The sequence below is a fragment of the Macaca mulatta genome, chromosome 8 (genome assembly GCF_049350105.2).
Source record: "Macaca mulatta isolate MMU2019108-1 chromosome 8, T2T-MMU8v2.0, whole genome shotgun sequence".
Lineage (NCBI taxonomy): Eukaryota > Metazoa > Chordata > Mammalia > Primates > Cercopithecidae > Macaca > Macaca mulatta.
In genome coordinates this window covers 105,515,961-105,526,734 of record NC_133413.1, presented here as the reverse complement: position 1 = coordinate 105,526,734, position 10,774 = coordinate 105,515,961, and the positions used below count along the sequence as shown (strand labels likewise).

At 41.5% G+C, this 10,774-nt stretch overlaps 1 protein-coding gene across 3 annotated transcripts in view; it reads right to left on the bottom strand.

Moving 5' to 3' along the window:
• Positions 1–770: 770 nt before the first annotated feature.
• Positions 771–10,774, bottom strand: part of NDUFAF6 (NADH:ubiquinone oxidoreductase complex assembly factor 6) — a 104,090-nt gene continuing 94,086 nt past the window's right edge. For 2 of the 3 annotated variants that reach the window (XM_077942409.1, XM_077942406.1), the window contains exons 9-11: positions 9,513–9,634; positions 3,634–3,734; positions 771–949 (exon numbers count right to left, since the gene is read on the bottom strand). In XM_077942409.1, coding sequence (XP_077798535.1) covers positions 948–949; positions 3,634–3,734; positions 9,513–9,634 — 225 coding nt within the window. In that variant the 3' untranslated portion in view covers positions 771–947. The remainder of the gene's footprint in view (positions 950–3,633; positions 3,735–9,512; positions 9,635–10,774) is intronic. The other variant, XM_077942407.1, reaches the window with a different exon arrangement.

Genomic DNA, 10,774 nt, shown 5'->3' with positions numbered 1-10,774 from the left:
TCACATCTCAACTGTAAAATGAAGATAAAAATAGGAATTACTGGCCAGGCACGTGGCTCACGCCCAGCCCCACCCTCCCACCCACCCAGTTTTTTTTTTTTTTTTTTTTTTTGAGTCTCACTCTGTTGCCCAGACTGGAGTACAGTGGCGTGATCTTGGCTCACTGCAACCTCCACCTCCCAGGTTCAAGTGATTCTCCTGCCTCAGCCTCCCAAGCAGCTGGGATTACAGGCATGTGCCACCATGCCTGGATATGTTTTGTGTTTTCTTTTTAGTAGAGATGAGTTTTCACCATGTTGGCCAGGCTGGTCTCAAACTCCTGACCACAAGTGATCCACCTGCCTTGGCCTCCCAAAGTGTTGGGATTACAGGTGTAAGCCACCACACCCAGCCTGTAATCCCAGCACTTTGGGAGGTTGAGGCAGGAGGATTGCTTGAAGCCAGGAGTTCAAGACCAGCCTGGGCAACATAGTGAGACTGTGTCTCTACAAAACAATTTTTTAATTAGCTGGGCACTTGGAGTCGCATCTCCTCAGGAGGCTGACATGGAAAGATTCCTTGAGCCCAGAAGGTCAAGGCTGCAGTGCAGTGCAGTGAACAATGATCCAGCCACTGCACTCCAGCCTGAATGATGGAAGGACACCCTTTCTCTTAGAAAAAAAAAAGGAACTTCCTCATAAACTGCTGAATGGAGGAAATAAGATAATGTGTAAAGTGTATGACATACTGCTAAAACATAGAGGAACTTGAAAAGATTAGTAAAACTTGAGTTTATATTTCCCCAATTTCTTTTTTTAATTTTTTACAGCTGAGAATAAAAGATTGGGTCTTGCTTTGCTGCCCACGCTGGATTCAAACTTCTGGGCTCAAGGGATCCTCCTTCTCAGCCTCTTCAGCAGCTGGGATTACAGGCATTCACCGCCAAGACTGACTAACCTGATTTTTAATCCTGAAAGGCAAAAAAGATCACGTTATTGTTCTTGAATCTAATGTGTATTTTGTAAAAGTGAATAGTTTGATTAACTTTTAATTGAAAACAGAACATTCAAGAAGAGATAGGATGGCAAATACCTGGATTTTAATTACTCCTTGATTTCTTTGTCCCCTCCACCTTTAAAGGCTGGTCTTTTCCCAGTTTTGCCCATCTCAGTAAAACGGCACTGCCATCCACAAACCTGATGAGTCACCATCCTGTCATCAATCTCTTTATCTCCAAAATATTGTAGGATCTACATTCAAAACACTTCATCTCATCTATTCTCCTCTCCTCCTGGCCCCTCCACACAGGAGCCACATAGGATTGTGTCACTCCCTGAAGAAACATTTCCATGGCTCCCCACCAAGGCTGCCATATAGAATTGTACAGTTGTAGTAGAACAACCCTATGGGAGAGTGTGTTCACATTGGAGGCACTGGAAATTTAATATTTATTATGAATATTTTCTGGCAGATTTTAGTGAAGTGATTCATTCTAACAAAATTATCTTACAACAATTTTCCAACAAGATGGACATCTAATTTGCCCAAACATGCCACATAGAATAAGAGAATTTCTCTTTCACTTAGTACAAAATGCCAGCTCATCACCAGGTCCTACAAGGCCCAGCACAATTCAGGCCCTGCCATCCCCTCCAACTTAAAATGATGCTACACTCCATCAACTGCCATTCACATTGACCTTCCGTCATTTCCTAAAATAAATCAAGCTCTTTTCTGCTGTGGGGTTCACTGCCCTGGACACCTCTCTACCTGGATAGACACAACCCCACAGTCTCTGCCCTTCACATAGCTGTGGCTCCTTGTCATGTTTCAGGACTCTGAGAGGCCTTTCCCGGACACTATGTCCGAGAGAGTGCCTCAGTTACTCTCAGTCACAGCCCTTTGCTTGTTTCCCTCCCAAAACTTATAGGTCTCCCTGGAGTCTGAAATCTGCATGAGGCCAGGGACCTCATTGTCCTCTCCCTTCTACCCATAGGTCCCAACAGGAGCGTGTGTCAGCTTGTCAGTGATCAACTTGGCATGATTGCCACCCCCTTCTACATTCTCCTCTGCACCTATAGGGAAACAGGCTAGCACTCTATTTTCCACAGAACTTACCCTAAATGTTTCCAGGTTAAATTGTGCCAGTGGAGACACATATATAAGAATTGAAAGGCAGAAGAAAAGCAGAACCCGTCATTCTCCAGTTGCTATGTTCTGAATGTTTGTGTCCCTCTAAAATTCATGTGCTGAAATATAATCCCCAACGGATTGGTTTTAAGAGGTGGGCCTTTGGGATGTGGTTAGTTCGTAAAGATAGAGCTCTAGTGAATGGGATTAGTGCCCTTAAAGAAAAGGCCTGAGAAAGCCTGTGTGCCCTTCCACCATGTGAGAACACAGTGAGAAATGTGCCATCTGTAAGGAACAGGCCCTCAGCAGACACCAATTCTTCTGGGTCATTAATCTTGGATTTCCCAGTCTCCAGAACTGTGAGCAATACATTTCCATTGTTTATAAATTACCCAGTCTAAGACATTTTGTTGTAGCAGTCCAAATGGACTAAGATACTCATATACATTGAACATGCAGCTCAAATCCTAAGGGGCTATTTTCCTGAACTCCTGGAAAAATATTAGATACAAAAAAACACAAAAAGGTGGGCATGCTGGCTCATGCTTATAATCCTACCATTTTGGGAGGCCAAGGTGGGAAGACTGTTTGAGCTCAGGAGTTCAAGACCAGCCTAGGCAACATGGCAAAACCCAGTGTCCACAACAAATACAAAAATTAGCTGGGTGTGATGGCACACACCTGTGTTTCCAGCTACTCAGGTGGCTGAGGTGGGAGAATTGCTTGAGCCCAGGAGGTCAGGGCTGCAGTGAGCCATGATCATGCCACTGTACTCCAGCCTGGGTGACAGTGTGAGACCCTGTCTCAAAAAAAAAAAAAAAAAAAAAAAAAAAAGCAAAAAACTGAATATTCTACTTTTTAAAGGGTAGGGGGCTGTATTCTTAAAAAAAAAAAAAAAAAAAAAGCAATACCTGCCCCTAGACTGGACCCTGTACTATAAGAGGAGGGTGCTATAAAGGATGATATCGGGTCAACTGACAAAATTAAACATGAATGGAAAATTAGATAAAAGTGTTGTGTCAAAGTTAAATTTACTGTTCTGGTTATATAAGAGAATATACCTATTCTTAGGATGTATGCACTAGTGTATTTAGGGGTAAATGATGTGTGTATAAATGTTATATATAACGTAATTTAAATATTACATATAAAGGAGAAAACTCACATACATAAAGATAAAGCAAATGGAGTAAAATGTTAGTGGGTAAATCTGGGTAAAGGGTATATGAATGTTCCTTATACTATTTCTACTTTTGCAACCTGTCTGTAAGTTTGAAACTATTTCCCAGAAAAGTTAAAATATATATAAAGCACTAAATAAACTACTCTGAATAATGCAAGACAAACTAAGATAGTTGTCGTAAATATTCAGTCTCAAAATGGACCTAAACTGACTGCTATATGATTAAACAGCAATACGTTGTACACTTTTTTCTAATTCCCCAGAGAACAGAAAGCGAATTTACTGTTCTTACAGAAGACAAGATATTCCCTGGCTATGGGAAAATAACCCATCGTACTCACAGCATCTTTCGGAGCATTTCAATATGCGACATTTGTGACTTTGCTGCCCACTGTGACCTGCAAACCAGTTTGGCACAACCACATTTGCTGCAAATCCTGGACTGCAAGAAGTGGGATCAGATATTATATTCCTTCTAAAATTCATTATGTAAAGAGAATAATTCGACATATAACCTCATCCCCAAATTGCAGTATCACATACTTTTTGCTTTGAAGCAAGAAGACCCTGGGCTTGGAAATACAGTTCTGTGCCTTTTTTTTTTTTTTTTTTTTTTTTTTTTTTTTTTGAGACAGAGTCTCGCTCTTTGCCTAGGCTGGAGTGCAATGGCAGATATTGGCTCACTGCAACTTCCACCTTCCAGGTTCAAGTCTCCCAAGTAGCTGGGATTATAGGTGCTCTCCACAATGCCCAGCTAATTTATTTTTTGTATTTTTAGTAGAGACAGGGTTTCACCATGTTGGCCAGGCTGGTCTCAAACTCCTGACTTAAGTGATCTGCCTGCCTCGGCCTCCCAAAGTGCTGGGATTACAGGTGTGAGTCACAGTGCCCGGCCAGTTCTGTGCCATCTTATCAAAGACCCTTACAGTCAGCTCTTAGAAAACCATTTAGAAAAGTTTCCCAGTTAAATGACATAGAAATTTCCTTTAAATATATTGCGGAGCCAGGCATGGTGGCTTGTACCTGTGATCCCAGCTACTCAGAAGGCTGGGGTGAAGGATCTCTTGAGCCCGGGAGTTCAAGTTCAGCCTGAGCAACGTTAAGAGATTCTGTCTCTAAAATATATACGTATTGCAAGACCCTGTCTCTAATATAGATATCTATATTAGATATCTATATTAGATATATATACTATTAGATATTTATAATTATTAGATATATATAATTATATATAATTAGATGTATAGATGTATATATCTAATTATTATTAGATATATACAATTTAGATACATAGATATAGATATCTAAAAATATATATATTACATATCTAATATAGATATATAAAATAGCAAAAAAAATCCTCTGTGCTCTACCTATTCACCTCTCTCTTCCCCCAACACCTCGCAACCACTGATCTTTTCACCGTCTTGCTATATATATAAAATATATATAGGGATATATGTATGCTATATATATAATATATAGCACCCCTATATATAGCATATATAGCATATATGTACACCCCTATATATAGCATATATATACCCCATATATAAAGCATATATATAGCATATATATACCCCTATATATAAAGCATATATATCCATATATATATATATATATCAAGACAGTGAAAAGATCAGTGGTTGCCAGGTGTTGGGGGAAGGGAGAGGTGAATAGGCAGAGCACAGAGGATTTTTTTTGTTTTTTTTTTTTTTTGAGACAGAGTTCTGCTCTTGTTGCCCAGGCTGGAGTGCAATGGCATAAGCTCGGCTCACCGCAACCTCCACCTCCTGGGTTCAAGCGATTCTCTGGCCTCAGCCTCCCAAGTAGCTGGGATTACAGGCATGCCCCACCACGCCCAGCCAATTTTGTGTTTTTAGTAGAAATGGGGTTTCTCCACGTTGGTCAGGCTGATCTCAAACTCTTGACCTCACGTGATCAGCCCACCTCGGCCTCCCAGAGTGTTGGGATTACAGGCGTGAGCCACCGTGCCCAGCCGCACAGAGGATTTTTAATAAAACAACTCCATATGATACTGTAATGGTAAACACATACCATCAGACATTTGTCCAAACCCACAGAATGTACACTACTAAGAGTGAACCCTAACATAAACTATGGACTTTAGGTAATATTGACTTGTCAGTGTAGATTCATAGATTGTATGAATAACAACCGTATCACTCTGGTGCAGGATGTTGATAGTAGAGGAGGCTGTGTGTGTTAGGGGTCAGGGGATATAACGGGAATTCTGAACTTTCTGCTCAATATTACTGTGAACATAAAACTGCTCCAAAAATAAAATCCATTCAAAAAAAATGCGCATGTCTCTTGGAGAGGTTGAAATTTAAACTGGGAGAGTTATTTGAGAAATTTTTTGGCAGGCAATTAAATTCATCTCTTGAAAGATTTATTGTAAATCATTTTCCTTAGGCAACTGCTCTTTTAACCATCTGTCAAGCTATCTCACCTTAGAATCAAAAAGTGATGTTGAGATACTTATCAATATTTTTAAAAATTAAATCTTCTTGGCAGAAATTTGATCTTGATCTTGGGAGTTTTAACATATAAATCTAGTATACATTGCATCCTGTGAATTTTCCCAACAATCAATATAAATTGAGCATTTGCCTTACTGCAAACTAAGTTTATATCTAACAGGGACATCATTTACTTGTCATATTGGAAACTAAGGAACTAGGTTTATAATCACCTCTGTTCTATCAGAAACACAAGGCTTAACACCCTACAATAAAATACATTCTAAGTAAATTAGTAAATTACATGTAAAATATGTAAACTTGAGTATAAAAAATCCATATAAAACACACTGCTGTATTACTGTTTTTTCTTTGACTAGCATGCTTCTTTTCCTTTTTTCTTCTTTGTATCTAGCCAATCTTCTGTAATAAGTATGTATTGTTCTATTTTTTAGAAAAACACAAGGCACAATCATGGGTACATTTTGGATCCAATTCAAATACTCATACACAAAAATACACAATGGTTGCTTTATTAGTCCATTTTCACTTTGCTGATAAAGACATACCCAAGACTGGGAAGAAAAAGAGGTTTAATTGGACTTACAGTTCCACATAGCTGGGGAGGCCTCAGAATCATGGAGGGAGGCAAAAGGCACTTCTTACATGGCAGCAGCAAGAGAAAATGAGGAAAATGCAAAAGCGTAAACCTCTGATAAAACCATCAGATCTCATTAGACTTATTCACTACCACAAAAACAGTATGGAGGAACCACCCCCAGGATTCAAACTATCTCCCACCGGGTTTCTCCCACAATACATGGGAATTCTGGGAGTACAATTCAAGATGATATTTGGGTGGAGACAAAGCCAAACCATATCATTCTGCCCCTGGAACCTCTAAATCTCATGTTCTCACATTTCAAAACCAATCATGCCTTCCCAACAGTCCCTCAAAGTCTTAACTCATTTCAGCCTTAACTCAAAAGTCCTCAGTCCAAAGTCTCATCTGAGACAAGGCAAGTGCCTTCCACCTATGAGCCTGCAAAATCAAAAGCAAGCCAGTTACTTCCTAGATACAATGGGGATACAACGTTGGGTAAATCTGTTCCAAATGGGAGAAATTGGCCAAAACAAAGGGATTACAAAGCCCATGCAAGTCTGAAACCCAGCAGGGCAGTTTAAAGCTTCAGAATGATCTCCTTTGACTCCAGGTCTCACATTCAGGTCATGCTGATGCAAAAGGTGGGTTCCCATAGTCTTTGGCAGCTCCACCCCTGTGGCTTTGCAGGGTAAGCTTCCCTCCTGGCTGCTTTCAGGTGCTGGCATTGAGTGTCTGTGGCTTTTCCAGGTGCATGGTGCAAGCTGCCAATGGATCTACCATCCTGGGGTCTGCAGAATGGTGGCCCTCTTCTCAGAGCTCCACTAGGCAGTGCCCCAGTGGGGACTCTGTGTCGGGGCTCCAATCCCACATTTCCCTTCTGCACTGCCCTAGCAGAGGTTCTCCTTGAGGGCCCCTCCCCTGCAGCAAACTTCTGCCTGGGCATCCAAGCATTTCCATAATCCTCTGAAATCTAGGTGGAGGTTCTCAAATCTCAATTCTTGACTTCTGTGCACCCACAGACTCAACACCACATGGAAGCTGCCACAGCTAGGGGCTTCCACCCTCTGAAGCCACAGCCCAAGCTCTACATTGGCCCCTTTCAGTCATGGCTGGAGTGGCTGAAACACAGGGCACCAAGTCCCTAGGCTGCACACAGCATGGGGACCCTGGGCCTGGCCCATGAAACCACATTTTCCTCCTTGGCCTCTGGGCCTGTGATGGGAGGGGCTGCTGTGAAGGTCTCTGCCATGGCCTGGAGATATTTTCCCTATGGTCTTGGGGATCAACATTAGGCTCCTTGCTACTTATGCAAATTTCTGCAGCCAGCTTGAATTTTTCCTCAAAAACTGGGTTTTTCTTTTCTACTGCAGCATCAGGCTGCAAATTTTCTGAACTTTTATGCTCTGTTTCCTGTATAAAACTGAATGCCTTTTATAGTATCGAAGTCACCCCTTGTGTGCTTTGCTACTTAGAAATTTCTTCCACCAGACACGCTAAATCATCCCTCTCAAGTTCAAAGTTCCACAAATCTCTAGGGCAGGGGCAAAATGCCACCAGTCTCTTTGCTAAAACATAAGAGTCACCTTTGCTCCAGTTCCCAGCAAGTTTGTCATCTCCATCTGAGGCCACCTCAGCCTGGACCTTACTGTTCGTATCATTATCAGCATTTTGGGCAAAGCCATTCAACAAGTTTCTAGGAAGTTCCAAACTTTCCCACATTTTCCTTTTGTCTTCTGAGCCCTCCAAACTGTTCCAACCCTCTGTCTGTTACCCACTTCCAAAGTCGCTTGCACATTTTCCGGTATCTTTTCAGCAATGCTCCACTCTACTGGTACCAATTTAGTGTATTAGTCCATTTTCATACTGCTGATAAAGACACACCCGAGACTGGGAAGAAAAAGAGGTTTCATTGGACTCCCAGTTCCACATGGCTGGGGAGGCCTCAGAATCACAGTGGGAGGCAAAAGGCACTTCTTCTATGGCAACGGCAAGAGAAAATGAGAAGGAAGCAAAAGCGAAAACCCCTGATAAACCCATCAGATCTTATGAGACTTATTGACTATCAAGAGAATACCACAGGAAAGACCGGCCCCCGTGATTCAGTTACCTCCCCCTGGGTCCCTCCCACAACACATGGGAATCCTGGGAGATATAATTCAAGTTGAGATTTGGGTGGGAACACAGCCACACCATACCAGCTGCTTTCTTACATAGAAAATTTCTAAATTATTGGAACATTACCTCCCCTGCCATTAGAGGAAAAATATACAGCAAATGCTGTATTCCTCAACATTAAATCCTATAAATGGCAAAACATTAACCTCAACAAGCAGTTATTTAACAAGCTTATGTCCTATGAAACTAGCTCAAAATAAGCATAAAATCTGCAAAGTTAGAACACTGTATTAGATTTTTAAAAATTGGTGCAAGATTAAACAAAATTCAACAGAAACCTTAAATTCAAACGTTGCCAAGTGAATCTATTTAAAAAGCAAGCCGGGCTGGGTGCGGTGGCTCATGCCTGTAATCCCAGCACTTTGGGAGGCTGGGGTGGGCAAATCATGAGGTCAGGAGATCAAGACCGTCCTGGCCAACATGGTGAAACATGTGCGTGGTGGCACATGCCTGTAATCCCAGCTACTCAGGAGGCTGAGGCAGGAGAATCACTTGAACCCAGGAGGTGGAGGTTGCAGTAAGCCAAGATCGCGCCACTGCACTCCAGCCTGGTGACAGAGCTAGACTCCATCTCAAAAATAATAATAATAATTCAAAATGAATTATTATTCTGATTCTGTAAGTTTTTAGTTGGCTAACTCTGTGTAAGTGGCTTAATTGCTCTGCACCTCAATTTCTTTCTTTCTTTCTTTTTTTTTTTTTTCAGCCTCCCAAAGTGTTGGGATTACAGGCGTGAGCCACCATGCCCAGCCTGTACCTCAATATCTTTATTTGTAAAATTTATAAAATGAGGAAAACAATCCCTATCTCCTAGGATTATAAAGATTAGTGATAATATTAAGTAAAACACACAGCACGGCACCTAGCAAATAGATGCTCAATAAACAGAGGATGTGTTGGCAATAGTTGTAGCAAATGTTGCTGCTCTTGAAATTACTAAGAAAATATAAATTTTTACCACTCATGTGGAAAGGCAGGAAGTGGTATATTAATCCTTGACACGTCTGATTCACAGGTCCCTGGCCAATTCTTGCAAAGGTCTTTCCACCATCTTTGTGCCTCTTCAATGACTTTATATTCCTGAAATTGAGAACACAAAAGGGCTGTTCACAAACAGGACAAATACCATGTGAACACACTGTCATTCAGTTGCAGCCACCCAGTCCCACTCCTCACCTGGTCTCCCTTTGACTGTATGAAGCTATCTCCTACACTCATCTCCAGCCCTGACTTCTACCCAGATTCGCCCACATGTTTCTCCACTCCTTAGCTCAAGTTCAGCCACCAGGCCTGGTGGGCACCAAGACAGACAGGCATGGCTGGATAGAGGGGAAGGTGGCTGGACCAAGAGTGCCCCAGAGAAGGGTCTGTGCTCCTTGCAGAGCAGTTTCCCCGTTCTACCTCAATTGGGCCTCAGCACATACAATCGCCATTGCATTATGACTCATACATAAGGCAAGTCATCTTTTAGGAAAGGAAACCAAAATTTGGAAATGAAACTAAGGGCAAGGAAGCCAAAAAACAGGGAACAGAGGCAAGAGGCAGAGAGGCTCATAGCCAGAGACCACAGGACTTGGTGCAAAGATCTGTTTCTAAAACGAGGGCCAAAATTCCTAAGTGTTAGAAAGGAAATTTTGATCTGGAAAACACTAAATTAAATAGCTTTCTGATAGCGATGCAAAGTTATGAATGACCTCTTCCCACTATGCAACACTTTCTCCGTTTACTGAACTTTTCTCCTGTTGTTTCTCTCCCGTATCATCTCCAGCATATCTGCTTTCCTACAAGAAGAGTCCTGACACACATTCAGCTTTCCCAGAAATGGAGTACTGTAGATATAAAGAGAAATAAAAATATGTTCGTCATGGATTTGAAGACCAAAATTATCACGGAAATCTTCCACTGGGGGATAAGGTTGGAGTGGAAAGAAAATATAGAGTGAATTCATCTTGTTTATTTATATATCAATTCCTTCATTTATTTACAAATATCTATTGCCTGCTATTAACTAAGTATTGTTCCTAGAGTTGGGGATGGCCTGGTAGAAGAAACAGACAGAGTCCCTGTCTTCGTGGAGCTCACATTCTAGCAAGGAGAAAAAACACAGACAGTGGTGAGTACAATAAAGGAAATAAAGATGATAGGCAGCATGATGTCACAGGAATCAAGAATCATTTGACATACTTAGTTTGAAACATCTATTAGTGATCTCACATAGCA